We start from the raw sequence: 18,241 nt of genomic DNA on the forward strand, positions 1-18,241 counted from the left end.
TTTAATTAGCAGTCTAATCAGTGTTTGATCTTCCATGTAATAGTGGCGGGGCATGTGATGTGAGAATGAATGCCGCACAACACAACACTACACTCTCAAAATTAACTACACATTTTTTAATTATTTTTTGTCTATTGTTTAAGGCTAAGCCAACACTTGCGACAAAACAACGACAGAAAAAGATTAAATTACATAAATATTATAGGTAAAATTTATGTTAAATAAATGATTAATTATTTATGATGTGACTACACTTGAGAGTGGGTGCAAGAAAAGGAAATGTTATTGTTGTATTGTAATTGTAATTGTAATTGTATAGTGAGATGAAGGCAGATACTGTTACCTCGTGATGCATGGATTATGATTGGAATTGTTTTCATTTGAGCTAGCTAGCTAGCTAGCTACCAAACTTTAGCCTAAAATTATTAGAATAGTTACAATGATGTGATATGAGAGTGAGAGCATCTGTTGAGGTCTCCAAAGTGGTTGATATCCAATTTGGAGACACTCAAAATGCCTGACTGTTGTTCAACCTTGTTAATCAGAAGTTTGAGCAGAGGAACCTTTGAAAGAGTGGTGCGTGAGCCTACCATTATCAACTTTTTCTGCACAACCAAAAATATCACACTCACACCTGCTCCTAATTTTTAAAACAATTTAACTTAATCCTAATGTGCCTTACCTTAGCACGAGTGAGTGCCACATTAATCCTATGCCAGTCTCCAAGCAGTGAAGAAGTAGAGTTCCTCGGATTCTCACTACACCTTACGAATGACACCAATATGCACTCTTTATCTCTTCCCTGTTAAATTACCAACATCACTTTGATAAATAATAATCAATTATCTATATCATTATTAATAAATGCTTCACCCAGACCTGGTACTTGTCAATGGTATGAACCTCCACTGAGGGTACACAAACAGTATGGCGGATGAGATTGGCCTGCGAATTATAAGGGGTAATGATCCCAATATCTTTGCCTTCAATACCCTTGTTAACAAGTTCCTCTGTGATCTATATCATAACCCACCATCCAATCAATCAATCAATAATTAATACCATGCCTCATAAAACAAATCAATAATATTATTACGCATACCTTTGCAATTATGCAAGCTTCAATTGGATTATTCAAAGTCTTGTTAACTTTTCTCTCAAAAGCAGCCAACATATCTATGTAATACAAAATGATTCGTTAAGAAACCCAACCCACTTAACTAACCAAACATACACAAAACACAAACTCCTCAAACCTGAATTAATAAATATTACAGGTCTGTTTGGATTCAAAACCTGCAATTATGAGAACAAGTTATAAATGTTTAAATTCCATCAACTTCTGTCCTTTCTAAAACAGGCATCCATATGTAGAATTTCAAGAACAAACAAAATCACATTAGCTACAAACAAGAAAATATTTTAATCCCAATAAGACTACTAAGAGAGCATTTCAAATTATGAAAACAAAAGAAGCTGGATTTACCTCCTTTAGCCATGATGAACAAGACTTCAAATTTGAAACTTCAATTTTGGCATCAGCTATTTCAGGTGAACCACAACGCAATCTATCACCATATATTAAGGCGTTTGATAGTTCCATAATGCCTTGGCACATACGGTACTGCACAATAATAACATGGTATATTGACATAGTAAAAGGCAGAGTTAGCCCCAGGAATTCAATTCAAAATTAGGGATTACCTGGCTTTGCAATGCTGAAATTGCCTGAGGATGTGCTTCTGAGAGCCTGCGAAACAAACTTATGTCCATTCCATTCTCTTGAGCTTCCATACTCTACACAATAATTAGCACAACACTTTAAACGAGCTTAACTTTATGGCATAAAGTTCAAGCACCTATAAATAAAGACGCATAAAATAAATATCAAACTAAAGATACATAGTTAGATACCTGGACCAGGGGAGGCAGTTGATAATGATCACCAACAAGGACAAACTTTGAAGCAAACATTAAAGGTCCCAAGGATACCTGATAGGAAAACAAACACTCATCAATCCACAGATTTTCGAAGAACTCTATTCTTACATCATCCACCATTCAGATTAAAAATAAATAACACAACTGAAATGTGAATCATGATATCCCTTTTACTTCTCTTCAAAAAGTTGCATCACAAAGAAGGTAATACTAATAATCTCAACCAAAACGTCTTCCATTTAATCTAAGGAACAACATCATTAGATACTGTTTCACCTCACAAAACCATCTTTGCTTTAGATAATGTTCTACTTCTATTCATCATTTTAGTGCTTTGTATCCAGATCAGATCAGTACACATTATCAGTACCCATACTTCATATATCACAATTCACAATACAGCAACACTCAATACTGTAACACATAATTTGTTTTGGCAAACTTCTATTTCATAGTATTAATAATAAATTATAGCATTCTACATTCCCAAATTAATTCACTTCTCTAAGGCTAACTTATCTTTCATAGGCCCAAATGAACTTTTTGGCTACAATTTTGTTGTTCCAGGTCATTCATTTCTAGAATGACAAAAATTGCAATCTGTGGGTTATAAGTGTGAGAAATTACAGTAGATTCCAATTTCTTTTACAGTGTGCCTTATTAAGTTTCATACTCTATGGCATTAATAGTAAATCATCAACAACACAATATAAAGGGTAGAGATGGTAAAACGGCAAAAAGCAGTACATACAGGAAGGGTAGTCTGTCCAGCTTCATCCATGATGCATACATCAAATCTCTTGTTGATGAGCAAGGGGTTAGTAATTCCCAAACAAGTAACTGCAACAACTTTGACTTGGTCTAATCTCACTTTGATCTCTTCAACACTTTTTATTTTCATTGCTGTCATTTGAACTTCAATTACATGGAGAAGATATTGACTGTTTCACTAAAGCAAGCTACTAAAGATATGTTATCTGACCTGAAAAACAATGCCCCCGTATATCCTCATGCACAGCTTCATGTCTCCCAATGCGTACAAAATCAATATTCTGCCATTATTTGAATTTCAATCACATGCACAGGAAAAAGGGTAGTATAAAGATAGGATACAACAATCAGATAAATCAATCATAAAATGATTGCACAGTGGTCCAAAATCTATCAAGAAAGTTCTCAGCTGAGTTGCAATTTTGTAGTCTTTCTCAACATATAAGGTAAAAGGAAAAGCAATTTCAGGTTATTCAACACCATATTTACATCAATTTATGTTTTCTTTATAAAAAATGCTATCAGTCTGCTCCTTTCGAAGTATGCCAAGTCTTATTTATAACCAAAAAATAATCCTTACAATTGGTCATGTTTTGTAACAACATACAGATAGTCAGCACAATTACCCCGGCGTTATTTGTTACCTATTTGAAGCATGATACCACTAACAACACATAACAAATTTGAAGAGAATAGGGAACACGGGACATTCTCTAATTCTTAATAGATGCATCAAGGATAGAGATGACCTGTGCTTTTAACTTGATTAGTAAATTGTCCACAGCGGAGTTTGTGTAAGACGTTAGCAAAATAGATGAACCTCTCATCAACAAAGCTTTAACAGCATGAACCATGGTAGATGTCTTGCCCGTTCCCGGCATTCCTAGAATTAGGGCATAATCTTTTGTGGTGAGAATCTGAAACAAAGAATTTGTGGACAAGACAAGGGTTGTATTCAGTGACAGACTTATAAAGAAAAATTAAGCCAATAGCAAAACCTAAATAAAAATATTGACAACCTTGAGAATAGCTCGACGCTGATCATCATTTAAATTCTTCTCTGACCAGATATACGATATAGCAGGATCTTGACTGAATATACATCCACTGTCAAATCTAGGAGCCTAAAAGCAATCCACATTTTCAAATCATATGCATGTTCTTGCACACACAAAGGCAGACACCAATAAAGATAAAAGCATTGGCAAACCACAGTAATTTTAAAAACCATAAAAAGTCTAGCAATGTGTGTTTACCTCAAGGTCAACAATCATCTTCCTAAGCTGAGAACTTTCTGCACTTTGCTGAAAAAGTTGTACCAGGTTGAACCTTCAACAATGATTAAAAGCGTGACTGTAGATAGCTCAAATATTAGAGGTCCTAATGCAACAAGAGAAAGAAACTTTTGAAGAATGCTTAAGATGAAATTATAGTCAGTAGTTACCTCATAACTGAAAATGACGTCATCACTTCATCTTTGTCAATTCGCCAAACCTCCTGAAACAGATCCTGGGCCTCTGAAGCAGCATCGCTCCCAGGTAGCCGTAAGCGCTTGGAAAGGGAAACCTAATTTACAGAAGATAAGAATCCTATCCACCATAGCAACATGAATAGAAAACACAGCAAACATTGTGCTTACAGAAACATGGGAGCGACTGATATCTGTTATGAACCCACTAGCAACAGTAAGATGGCCGGTTTTGGTGCTAAGCATCTAAAATAGAAAAAGTACTCAATTATTCACAACAGTAAATACTAAAGATGATATGTACAAAATGAGATGGCCAATTTGGCTCCAACACTGTAATGTAACTTTTTTTTGTGGACTAAATCAATAGAATAAACAATCCGTGATATTATATGAAAAACTGGGCTATTGGTCAGTATATATATATATATATAGATGATATGTGTATAAAATGAGATGGTCAATTTGGCTCCAAAACAGTAACATAACTTTTTTGGTTGACCAAACCGATAAAAATACAAATGCAGAAGCCATGACATCATTTGTGAACGCCTCATGTGAAACTAATTAAGGGCGTATTAGTTGTGAATTCAGCTAAAACTAGATTTGTAGAAGTCTCACGACTTGAGAATAAAAAATACCACATAGTCTCCACTTCTAAGTGTGCAATCCAAAACATTTGCTGGCGAAGCCACAACACTCAAAGATTCTCCGTCAGAGGCATTCAAACTGCGAGAAGGTATATCTTGGTGCACAAAACGGTAGACAAATCGGTCGTCCTTATAAGACTTATGATGTAAAAGTTCTTTGGAAGTGTCAAGAACAATAGAAGTAAGGCAACTTGTTAAGGGGTCACCCCTCAAACCACGTGATCGCCAGATTTCATTCTTTACAAGCTGAAATTGAGAGGAAAGAAAGATATTAAGCATGAAATAGCCACTAGATTTGTCATGCACAAAACTGCAGGATGTTAACTACTTTTACTGTATAAATACAGTTTTTTTTTTTAAAAACTTGCACCTGCATCTCTTTAGCTTCTAAGTCGATTAATCGATCCCAATGACGAAGGAAAACACAATGAGCAGTTGTAAGATGGTGAATATGTGAATCAAACATGTCACCCAACCCACTACTTTCAGTGTTGCCACCATGTGCCTGCAGCATTTGAACAAGGAGGAGCAACTATGAGCACTCAGTACCAGTAGCAGAAGCCCAAGAATCAATAAAAGAAACCTTGTAATGTTAGAATCTTCAGACAATGCCGATAGAAAGTACCTTCCACCAACTAAACGTTCTTTTGTCTTGAACAAAATTAAAGCCCCATAAGTTATCAAAACAAGAAAAGGGCACAAAGCACAATTTATAAACTGAAGTTGTTTCTGTTAAAACAATCAATAAAAGTTGAAGAACACAGGGATTTTCATATGACAATGTCCTAGATTTATACAAATGACCCTCATAATTAATATGCATCTATGATAATGCTCAGATTGTATTTCAACAGTCTCATAAAATATGAATTTCCTTATACTTAAAATTAGAAAATTAATATTGAAAAATGCCATGGACAAAATAATCTGAATAGAAACAAAAGCTTCAACATACATATTGAAAAGCATTATTTTACTCCTTTAATTGCAATCTTTTACATGGACTAATGTCCAGAAGACTAAAAACTATCAGTGCTGCCATGTAAAATATTTTTTAGTTATTAAGATATACAACTATAAATAGCCTACCAGATGAGGAGAAAAACTTTACTCCCTCAACTTGTAAAGTTCAAAATGTTACCTTATGATAGATGGTACAAACATTAAGATGGCGACAGCCCTTGCACATGCTTGGACTCTACAAAAGAAACATTTACCTAATTACTAAGGTAATCCATAAAGAGTTGTCTAGAAACACATGATCTTAACAATTCAACAGTAGCCATACCCGTAACAGTGGCGGCAGTTGTTGTGTTGTTGATGCCTTAAGAATATCGTTTGCCAATTCATTACGACGCATGATTAGCCCAACCAAGTCAGATCTTCGAACTTTTATTCCCTTCACACATGATCAATAGATGATCAATTGGCTTTCTAAGAGGAGAGTTACAAATACATGGCAGTATCTTATTTTACCTGAGTCTGATTTGACTGGAGATAATAGAGAAGGCCATGATCAATATGCTTCAGGTACCTGAACAAAACAATTAATAAAGAAAAGTTCTCAAAAGTGGCCCACAAAAAGGCATATAAATTGACCAATCCACCCCCTTCCCCTTGCCCAAATAATTTAATAATGTTGACAGCATTCACACCTCTCAGACATAAGGAGAGTGTATAAAATCACTTGAGCACAGTGTTCCATAGATGACTGCAGAAACGAGTAATAAAAAAAAAAAGTACAATGGCGTCATGTAGATTGAGTAATTTGAATAATGTCTCATGCATCTTTAAAAATTTGAACATTCTGGACCCTTGGCTCATAAATTTCTGTAAAGACTAAATACTTGCCTGACCATTGGGTATTTTTCCAGTCTTAAACTCTAAAGGCACAATCATCTCATCAGTTTCATCTCTGTTTGATTCAGTTTCTACTCTTATTGAAGCATCAATCATCCCTTTCAAACCATATTTCGGGGCCCATGCCATCTCCTCGATATCCATAACCTGCAATCAAGAGTAAATTTCTTATGAGTACAATGTGATACAGTTCATGTTAAAGTAAATAACAATAGTATTACTCCCTTCTACAAGTTAACACTTTTAATAATTGGAAGTGCCCTTGACTAGATTAGAGTGTTTAATTACAGACAGAAAAAAAGACAACAATATTTATGTCAGTGTATTGCAGATTACATTCAGAAGTTGATATTGCTACTTATACTAGTTGGGCCCTCCACACAATAGCTCACGCAGTTATCAGTTGGATGGCCTGGAAAATTTATGTAGTCTGATGTAGACATGTGGAGACACCTGAATATTGCATGAAGCAATCAGTTGCAAATTGCTGGTATTTCCTGAATTCATGCAGAATGCTAGAAGTATAGGCAACTGCATGCACATAAGTGCCTAACCATGCCTCTGATACCCATGCTTATAAGATCCATGAGCATGTATTTCTTCTAAAATGCATAAGTACTGCAAAACAAATGATACATCAAGTAATTATGCACAAACAAGACAAGGAAGAGCCTAACCTCAGATAGTTTGACCTTTTTATGCCCACCATCAGATCCAAAATCCACAATAGGGACTTTGGAGTCCTGCAAGCAACCTCTAAACTGTTAGCCTCAAGAATAGGAAAGTTTCATTGCTGGCTTATTAGTCACATGACAGCAATACAAGTGGTTGGAAGACAAACATAAGCATAGAGGAATTCCACTACAAGTACAACTATGACCACATAGAAAAATTTTACTTTACACACATAAAAGTCATCTAACAAAAAAATAAAATGTTGGGTATAGAGGAATCTAGGACAAAAGGGATAATACCGATACACAATGCAACAACCTAGGTTCATGAGCACCAAGGCAAGGACTGCAAAGTGGCAGCCACCACTAAAACAGGGTTAACTTTTGCAGTAACAAATTTATAAATACGTATGAAGATCTTCCAAATACGAGTAAAATTTGAGTGAAAGGGGTAACAGCAATGAGCAGGAAGAGGGGGAGGAGCAGTTGGCTCACCTTTGTACCTTTGAAGAGAATGATCCAATTCAAAATTTTTGGAATAGCCTCAATCAAGGTTTTGTGAATATCGATTTCATTTACTGCAGGTTCCACATAATGAATAGATAAGAACCTTCGGACAAGATGATCAATACAGTTTAATGATCATATAGTTTAAAATAAATTACTATGTGAAACTTTTACACAAAGCAGCCCACTGAACTAACATGACAGTGGTTATGATTCTATAGGTCTATTTAACGATTAACCAAGATGAAGGTGCCAGAAAGAAATTAAAAATTGGAAGTGGCATTTATGAAAATCTCCACCTCCACATGCATACAAACTCTCAATGTTCTTCTGGAGGACTACTCCAGCATATTCCTCCAAAAAGTTTATTGTAGGAATCTCTGTCATAAGTCCAGCCTGCAAAAGGCAAGGAAATCATACATAAGCATATCTTAGATGCATATTCATTGAAAAAACTGCTAATTTATTACAAATTTGACAAATATATAAGGGGATTCTTTTTTTTCAATCATTGACCTGGAAAATTTGGTGCAGCAAGGTACCAATTAATGCTGCAGTTGATTGCTCACTACATTTTAGCCTCTCATCTAGAACAGTTCGCCTTGGGCAATTAAAACTTGCAGCGACCTGAATGTTTTTAGATTTATCAGGAAGAACTAGGTAAACACAACAAATTTCATGATTAGAATCCTCCTAAATAATGGTTCAGAGCAGTTAGCATGACAAGATCACAACACATATTGCCGCTAATAATAAACATGAAATTCAGACAAGTAGAAATCAATTACCCTAGTTCCAGAGACCAGAATATCAGGGTGAACAATTACAAGATTACTGTCACGATCCACGTCACACTTTCCCTGGTCATCAAATTCACCAACAACATTTACAGTATCTCCAGGAGCAATTACACTGTAAAACCTGGTGAAAGTTTTTAGGGGCATAAGAACATAATCTCCAAAGGCAATTAATCAACCAATAAGACACAGTCAGAATCTACAAAAATTTTGAACACATAATATTCTCAGTAGAAGATCACTGGCACACAAGTCAAAAATAATTCGAAATGCTAGAACACCATATCCAAAAGCACATCAAGCAATTACAGGTGAAACTTCATATCAGAAGATCAACATATGCCTTAGTAAAAGCCAAAATAATTTCCAACTAATTTATCATTAAGGAGCTTATCGAAGATTGAAGGCATAAAACCAAGATGGTTTGTCTCGATGCCTATAATAGTAAGAAAATGTTAAAAAAAATAAAAATGACACAAAAAGTGTAATTCCGGAATGGGTGGAGCGATAATCAACCCACACGTATACGATTCCAAAACAAAAAATGGCAACAGTTTCATGGTTCACAGCAAGATAAGTTGAACTATATACCATTCTTCCCACAAATACACAGCCCGCTCTTCTCCACTTTGCTCATTTAATAAGCGAAGAACCTGAAAAAGCAGTTGACAGACGTCACTGCCATGCCAGTCTATGCAATCAATGAATGTATTGAGAATCACGCTTACAAAAAACCTTATATGGGCATTTAGAACCGAAGGAGTCAGAAGGCCTACACTTCTCGGATACCTATATCAGTGACACGTTGAGCAAAAATCAATATTCAATAACTCAATATTTCATTTAGGAAGAAAGAAAGAGATCCAATAACTCACAATTTTAATCAGGAAGAAAGAAACACACAACTGAAAGCGGAAAAATAAAATCATTGAAGAAAAGCATACCTCCAATACAAGGAAATAGCAATTAGAAGGTGTCCCGTTGACCTTTTCCGGTGGATCTATTGTCACTCTTTTAGCAGGGGGATCAGCTTTGATAAACATATTATCACTTTTTTTATCTTCAAATTTGGATGGATACGCCTCCACGACACCAGCTACAGAATCCTCAACAAAAATGGCATCTTCTACTTGATCCAAAAGTTCAAGCAATGCCTACAAGACAAACAAATCAATATGAGTAGTTACAAGGAATAGATGATGTGAAATTGAATTATTCATGTTGTATTCAAATGCAAAAATTCAGTAAAACCTTTTTGTGCTGCTTGAAGCCCAGGTGATCAGATGCTCCGTTGCACACAGCACCATTGGGTAGCTACATATCCATACAGCATTTATCAGAAAATGAAAAAAAAAAAATCTAGATTGCCCTTGCTTTCATTTTGTCTTCTTTCCTGATTTATGAAACGTCAAAGATGCAACAATTTTTCAAATATTTCTTCCCCGTTTTCTTAAAATAAGACCAAATGAGGCAAGTCATATTAAATTACCTTATCATGGGGAAATGACAGAGACGGAGGAGTTCTGAATGGACTATGCTGACTAGATGATAGAGTAGTATTGGCATTAGTTGCACTCCCATGGAGAAGAGCATCCTGATCAGGGTTTAACCTTTTCAGGGCAGACTTATTTGTACAAACCAAAGATGTTTCAGTAGAGTTTTGTGTGGGTGAAGAAATCCACTTCTCAACCTTACCAGCTGTACCAGGGGAATCCTGCATACTCTGCACAATTTATTGTCAATAAACTAATAGTAAAATCTTTCAAACAAAATAGAGAAATTATACCAAAGACATGCCTGATTTAAACAGCATTGACGAATAATTGAAGAGTTGAGCCTCGAAGAATTGGACACTACTCTTGATTGGAGCTTTTCATTGACAGGAGATATCTTCCAAGTAATTTCGTCACCTCCGTCATCCTGGCTTTGCTTTATCAACTTTGTTTTATTATTACATGTAATTCCAAACAGCATAATTAGCCAAAAATAAAAATAAAATATTCTTCATGATTACACCAAGAAAAAAAATAAATAAGTAAAATTACCATCCCGGGAGAGAACTTGAAGCGCTTGAGAGGGAGAGATTTGGAAATTTCAGGAGAAACCATATCGTCAGGAGGTGTATTGTGGAGGGATAAATCAGGGGGATTTTGGGTAGAAAGAGAATGTGAAGCATTTTTAGGGTTAGAATTGAGGAAATGGGGATGAGGGTTTAGCGGGGTTGAAGAAACGGCAACGTTCTTAGAGTTTTGAGTATGGCGTTCGAAGAAATGTTGGATGCCAAACTTAGTAGGCTGAATCTGAGGAGAAGATAAAGATTGTGATTTCTTGACTGTAGATGAATTCAGTTTCTTTCTTGGAGGCATTTTCTTTGATTCTGAAAGAAGAGTGCGTTTGATTTAATTTGGCGGCTTTATTGATTGTGATCTATGATTTCCCGCCAAAACTTGAATGATTCTGAAAATCAATTTTTTATTCAGAAGGTTAATATTGTAATTTAAAACTGCTCCAACCCTACACGCTCCACCGACACCGAAAATGTATATTTACAAGTTTTAATTTTATATAGAAAAACCCCATGTGTTTCGTGAATCAACTAAACGCCCACTGGTTTGGGAAATAGGACCCTAACCCCCATTCTGTTAAAATCAGTCAATAAAAGTATAAAACTCTGTTGAAGTAAAAATGACATTTTTGCCCTTTAATGATATTTTATTAATTACCCAAAAATTATTAATTCACAATATTTAGTCAAAATTTACAGAACTTTTACATAATCCAACGGACTTTACAACTTTATTTACCCCCAACAAATTTATAATAAAAATCTCATTTTAAAATCGAAACTTTCAATATCAAAATTCATCACCCAACCTTGGTCGATCTAACATATGAAATCTTCATAAAATCAACCTCCAAATTTCATCTACAATCTCATCAATCCAACCTCCATAAAATATGTCAACATTCTAACAATCTAATACCAAAAGTTTATTAGATCTACAACAAACCAAAAAAAAATTAATAATAATAATAATAAAAAAATTAAGTTTTGGAAAGTCTAAAACCACAAGCTATCGACGGCGAAATTTGGTGTTGTCATAGCCCATGTGGTGGTCAAATTAGGCTGTCATGTTGGCCTCACGCACACGACCAAATGTGACCAATGCATGGAGGCCTTGTGGGGGCCAAATTTGGCCGTATGGTCCAAAACCTGGCCACCACAAGGGCCAAGTAGCAGTGATGGAAAGAATGAGAGAAGAAAGAAAGAAAAGAGAGGAGAAATGAAGGTTTAGAAAGAGAGTGGAAAAAAATTAACTTGAGTGTTTTTTATTAAAAAACGAAGATCAAAATTACCCTTCGTTATTGATGAAATATCAATGATACCTCTGTTTCAATTAGTTCAACGAAAATTTTAACGGAATAGGGTTAGAGTCCAATTTCCAAAACTAGTGGGGGTTTAGTTAATTTACGAAATGCGTGGGGGTTTCCTTAGAAATCCCTTTATCAATTTTTTATGCATTAATTAATTCAATAACATGGGCCATGTTTGGTTCATTATTTTTATCCATATTCTGGATCTTATTTTTCAAATAATGTTTGGCACATTATTTCAGAAATATTAGCCTATTTTTTTAATTACTTTTAGACCCCATAAGATTATTAATTTATTAAATACCCCATAAAAAAAAGTTTAAAAATTAGCAAAAACACCCCCACGACCCATACTTGCCAGATTCTGGCAACCACCATCGGTGGTAACCGGAATCTGTACAACAGCCTACCTGCCAATCAGAAATGGCCGAAAGTTCACCGATCTGGCCTTTTCCGACCAGATCCACCATGGATCTGGCCGTCTTGGCAGATCTGATCAGAAAAGGCCATAACAACGCGTTACGACACAGATCCGACCAGTCTGTGTCGTAATGCGATTTTTCGGCCAGATTCCGGCGGTGGTGGCCAGAATCTGACACTGCAGGTGGTGGGGTGTTTTTGTCATTTTATATATTAGGGTGTTTAATTAAATTAACAAACCTATGGGCTTTTTCATACATTTTTAAATTTTACCTCGTAATACTCCCCTATCCAACTACCCAATATTATTCCCAAAATCCTATCTAAAATAATAAATCAAACGCACCCATGGATATTTTAAAGAGAATTGGATGGTTCAAACTTCACCAATAGTTATCTTAATAGGATATTATTCATGAAAAAATGTAAATTAATGTTTAGTTATCTTAATAGGATATTATTCATAAAAAAATGTAAATTAATGTTTTAAAAATATATCATATCAAGGGGGGTTTTGACAATATTTATATTAGAGACTCGGGAATTTTTTAAGTGTTTTAAAATACGTTGGGTGGGTAATACTAATAATCCTTCTTCTTATAATAAATAATAGGCCTCGGTAATAAAGTGGACCAAAAGGCCAAATTATTGAAGCACCAAAGTGAACTCATACAATGGATTTGATTCCACGAACCCAAAATGTCTTGCAGCTTTTACAACACCAACCCCCAATGGTGGCATTATTATGTATTTCACTGTTAATCACTGGTGCTCCTACTCCTGATCCTTTCAGACCTAAATACCCAAACCCATTTCAATACTTTTAATCAAAATCATTCAAATGATTTACACTATTTAATTACCTTTCACAAGGTTTGCTCCAACTATTATGGTTATACCCCAGCAAAGATGTAGCAGTATAAATGACACCGAGAGGAGCGCTATCACCAATTATCGCCTTTCGAATCGGAGACACTATTCCGATTGTTAAGCCTACTATCTATACAACAATAAACCATTTGAGATTTTAGACATCTCAGGTGGCATTTGTGGAAACACGTCAAACTTGCATAAATTTCATACTGCTGCAATTGTAGAAGCAGCCAAAATCTTCTTTATGTTGATCTTCTCTACAGATGTTGAAACACGTTCCTTTATTTTTTTCCAAAATTGGTACCTGTCAAACGGAATTAATTGTTCAGGATAGAAAATAAAACACAAAAGATGAGATTTATATGGAAACTAGAAATGTAATAAACATTAACTCTAACGTCTGAGCTTGGAAGCAACACTTGAGTAAAATTCTCTGAGCTTTCTCCAGGACTCTTTATACTAGTTGAGTGGCTTGTTTCATTGTTTGCATATGCCCGCATAATAATATAAATGTAAGTCCAAAGACATACTGATCGTAACTGTGTTATCAAAGTACTAATAAGAAAAAAAGAGGTGAAATGGATATCTGCTTTTGAGACACAACAGTAAAACTTACTAAACTATACATGATTTACAGAGTCTTGGGAGTATTAATGGAATCATATTGGTTGTGAGAAGACATAGAGCAACACCTTAGTATGCTTTAATTAATACAATTTGGTACACGTATCCGAATCAGATTCAAGGAAAATAAAATACCGCCATAGAAAGGGAGGCATAAGCCTTTGCATATGTAGAGCAGGTGGATGAATCTCCGAAAGGACTATTTTGCTCGTCACATACTGCTGGGAGTATGATTAGAAATAAGTTTCCTATATTACCTGTGTACATCATTGAATCAAAAAAAAGAAAAAAAAAATTTGAGACCAACAACTTGTGATCATACGTGAAATGGTGCATAAGGTCGAAATAGTAAGCAAAACAGTAAGTGACGAGGTACTTGACAATAAAGTGAAGCATTTGTCATGTAATCTAATACGCTCTCCTTACATATATATACATGCAGAGAAAGTATAATGGAGTGTGTACACTACACCTGCAGAACAGCAAGAAATGACAAGTCCTCTGAGTTGTTCAGGGGTTCTAGTGATTTTCATGACTAACCATCCAAGTGCAGAACCAATAATGAATGTGAGAAGGATATTCACTGGTATGAACCACCTACACAATTAACAAATATTTTTCCAGTGATGAGAAAACAACAGCAGCTAGATACATATTTAATTTACCATAGGTAATATTTGTCTTTGTCACTTACAATGTACAATTCTCACCAAGTTAAAAGATAGTATGAACAGAGATGAACTCACAATGTAGTCAAACTTTGAAGAGTAATTGTATCAGCCAGGTAGCTACTTATGAGTGCAGGACTAAATACATGAAATACCAACTGTAGAAATACAAGTAAGATCAAACTTCTTTTTGTTTTTTTCCATATATTCTGCTGAAAACAAAAAATGAAGGCAAAAGCATAAGATAACTTTAAATTATTTAGATGGTGCCTTGCATTTGGGCCCAGCAGATCTATACGATCTAATGCAAGGAATAAACCAAGGGCAGTAATCAAGATTACTTTGAGAACTGGCATCAATGCAACCACGAACAGATCAAGGAAATTCATTGCAGAATTTTGTTGTGCCTAAAAAATCGCACTAATGTCAGCACCAAACAATCAGAGTTCAGGAAGGCTTTGTGCAGTCCAGGAGCTGCCATATCGCCCCAAGACAGAAGACATATAGCTATCACCAACCCAGCAGATTCAAGTTTTGTCTATGAGTGGATGAGGACCGCACACTTGTCCCAACTTTATCAAAATAAAAAGATAAGGATTAAGGAGTGGTCTCCACGTGTCATGACAACTTGCAGAAGCACTCATTACATTGACTTAAAAGGTGTATAAATAAACACCTCTCTTCACGAAAAAAGGAGGTTGGGCATATGAGAGCTAGGCATAGATTTGAGCTTCATTATTTTCTCTCTGTAAAGCAAAATATTTTTTCATCTTTGTATGCCTTACCGGCAATATCATAAAAATAGTCAGAAAATAATAAAATAACAGTGGATGTAGGTGCTTTAAGCATCCGAACCACTATAAAAACCCCTCTTGTTAATTTATTATTTATGCTTCTGCAACATATATAATCTCAGTACAATATTCAAATCTCATGGATCGATCACTTGTAATTTCTAAAAATCTCTTAGCATTTTGCACGTGCGAATCATTGGTGTCCAAAGTCAAGCATCAACAATTTGGTGGCCCATGCAGGTCTCAAACCTGCGTCCAAACTCTCTGATTGCGTAGCCAGATCGCTGATAGCACGCTCAGATCGTCTTGATTTTTTAGCTTCAGATCGCTGATCTTTAGTCTCAGATCATGTGGCCAGATCGCTAATCGCATGCTCAGATCGCTGATCTTTAGCTCTTCGATCTCGTGGCCAGATTGCTGATCGCACGCTTAGATCGTCTTGATCTTCAGCTTCAGATCGCATGGCCAGATCGCTGATCGTACGCTCAGATCGCTGATCTTCAGCTTCAAATCGCTGATCTTCAGCTTCAAATCGCTGATCTTTAGCCTCAGATCGCGTGGCAAATCATTGATCACACGCTCAGATCGTTGATCTCAAGTTCTCAGATCAAACTTCACTCTTTTTGATCGAACTCCTTGTGTTCTCAGATCAAGCTTCGCACTTTCTGATCGAACTCCATATGTTCTTAGATCAAGCTTCGCGCTTTCTGATTGAGCTCATAAGCTCACTCGTTTACTTGAGATGCATTAGATTGTTCAGATCGCATGCCTCAGATTCTCAGGTCAAGCTCCTCTCAGATCGCGATCAGTTCCTAACTCTCAGATCGCGATTAGCTATTAGCTTTGATATTGCAAACAGCCTCAGGTCGTGTTCTCAACTCTCAGATCGCGATCAGTTCTTAGCTCTCAGATCACGACTAGTTGCCAACGTCAGAAAAAACGCGTAGAAAACTCAAAATAGCCCCGAAACATGCAAAAATGGTGGATTTTGGCCCCAAAAATGGCCTTAATCGGGGTTCCTAGTTGCCACGACGTAGAGCTCGGAACAAGCTTTCCGTGGATATCTTATAGACTCCAAAACTCCTCCCGAATCAAAAGTTATGGTTGTTTTAAGTTAGCTTATCCTTTTAAGGCCTCTAAGCCTTGCATTTGGGTTTCTGACGTTAGCTCCCTCCAAGAATTCATCTACTGGACATTTCATGTTAGTTATCATATCGCGTTCAGCTTCGGATCACTCCAAGCTCTGAAATCATAGTCCTAGCTCTCAGCACCCGATCGCGCCAAGCATAGTTCGAGTTTTTTAGTTCGAGACTACAACCTATAGTGCGACAACTATTCAGATTTAAGATGTGAGTTTTTGAAGTGCAATTATGCACTCCAAAAACTGGGAGGATTTTGTTGTGCCTAAAAAATTGTACTAATGTCAGCACCAACCAATAAGAGTTTAGGAAGGCTTTGTGTCGTCCCACATCACCCCAAGATAGAAGAGATACGGTTATCACCAACCCAGCAGATTCAAGTTTTGTCTATGAGTGGATGAGGACCACACACTTGTCCCAACTTTATCAAAATAAAAAGATAAGGATTAAAGAGTAGTCCCCACATGTCATGACAACTTGCAAAAGCACTCATTATATTGACCTAAAATGTGTATAAATGAGCACCTCTCTTCACGAAAATGGGAGGTTGGCATATGAGAGCTAGATATAGATTTGAGCTTCATTATTTTCTCTATGTAACGCAAAGTATTTCTTCATCTTTGTATGTCTTAGGGGCAATATCATAAAAATAGTCAGAGAATAATAAAATAACAGTGGTTGTAGGATTTGCTTTAAGCATCTGAACCATTATAAAAACCTCTCTTGTCAGTCTGTTATTTATGTTTTTACAACACATATGATCTCAGTGCCATATTCAAATCTCTTGGATCGATCACGTGTAATTTCTAAGACTCTCTTAGCACTTTACACGTGCGAGTCGTTGGTGTCCAAAATCAAGTATCAACAAATTTCTTCACCAACCAATAACAAATTTTATTTAAGTTTATGCAAGATTGTTACACATATATATGTATCTTGTTAATACAACATGGACATGGTAAAAGAAATAGACTGAGGTTGATGTTGAAGATTGAAGATTGAAATTTTAGTTTTGGTAGCATAGCGTGTTAAGCAGGAAGAAGAAGAAGAAAGAAATGGAGCAGTAGGTTCAATTCAAGGTAGTACGAAAAAAGTAATGCATTGTTTAAGGATTATAAATTTTGATATAGCAACACTGCTCTACTCGCAATCAGCTCAAGCGTTTCTCAAAAAATCAAAGAAAGAAGAAGGAACTGGAAACGTTTATGACCAGGTCCATGAGTCACTGAGTCATGCTGTGTTTAATTAATAACCATTAATGTCACAGGCATCCAAATAATTATCTCTCAAGCGTTTCTCAAAAAATCAAAGAAAGAAGAAGCAACTGGAAACGTTTATGATGAGGTCCATGAGTCACTGAGTCATGCTGTGTTTAATTAATAATCATTAATGTCGCAGGCATCCAAATAATTATCTCTCAAGCGTTTCTCAAAAAATGAAAGAAAGAAGAAGGAACTGGAAACGTTTATGACCAGGTCCATGAGTCACTGAGTCATGCTGTGTTTAATTAATAACCATTAATGTCGCAGGCGTCCAAATAATTATCTCCTTCACCTGCCATTCTTTTCTTTTACATATACTGCAACCTCCATTCCTTATCTGCACTCTGTGATTACTCCTCACTTCAGAGTCAAATTCCCACCAACAAATATTCTATAACTATTCATAAAATAGTATTTT

At 35.9% G+C, this 18,241-nt stretch overlaps 1 protein-coding gene and 1 pseudogene across 1 annotated transcript; both read right to left on the reverse strand.

Annotated features, from left to right (window-relative positions):
• Positions 1 to 401: 401 nt before the first annotated feature.
• Positions 402 to 11,034, reverse strand: LOC116135991 (DNA replication ATP-dependent helicase/nuclease JHS1). Its single transcript, XM_031421699.1, has 34 exons — positions 10,714 to 11,034; positions 10,462 to 10,606; positions 10,158 to 10,366; positions 9,920 to 9,982; positions 9,613 to 9,822; positions 9,404 to 9,457; positions 9,260 to 9,321; positions 8,660 to 8,792; positions 8,388 to 8,498; positions 8,171 to 8,267; positions 7,860 to 7,942; positions 7,368 to 7,433; positions 6,682 to 6,837; positions 6,486 to 6,541; positions 6,307 to 6,364; positions 6,119 to 6,229; positions 5,972 to 6,028; positions 5,201 to 5,335; positions 4,822 to 5,076; positions 4,352 to 4,426; positions 4,157 to 4,278; positions 3,969 to 4,041; positions 3,732 to 3,836; positions 3,462 to 3,629; positions 2,924 to 2,993; positions 2,693 to 2,844; positions 1,915 to 1,992; positions 1,705 to 1,797; positions 1,487 to 1,624; positions 1,257 to 1,296; positions 1,103 to 1,176; positions 880 to 1,017; positions 683 to 802; positions 402 to 605 (listed from the first exon to the last, which is right to left on the reverse strand). The coding sequence occupies exons 1-34, from the start codon at positions 11,032 to 11,034 to the stop codon at positions 435 to 437; spliced, it is 3,999 nt and encodes a 1,332-aa protein (XP_031277559.1). The 3' UTR covers positions 402 to 434.
• Positions 11,035 to 13,108: 2,074 nt separating this feature from the next.
• On the reverse strand, positions 13,109 to 15,017 carry LOC116135915 (annotated as a pseudogene).
• Between the last annotated feature and the right edge of the window lie 3,224 nt (positions 15,018 to 18,241).

This window comes from Pistacia vera, unplaced genomic scaffold (assembly GCF_008641045.1).
Source record: "Pistacia vera cultivar Batoury unplaced genomic scaffold, PisVer_v2 Contig306, whole genome shotgun sequence".
NCBI classification, from domain to species: domain Eukaryota; kingdom Viridiplantae; phylum Streptophyta; class Magnoliopsida; order Sapindales; family Anacardiaceae; genus Pistacia; species Pistacia vera.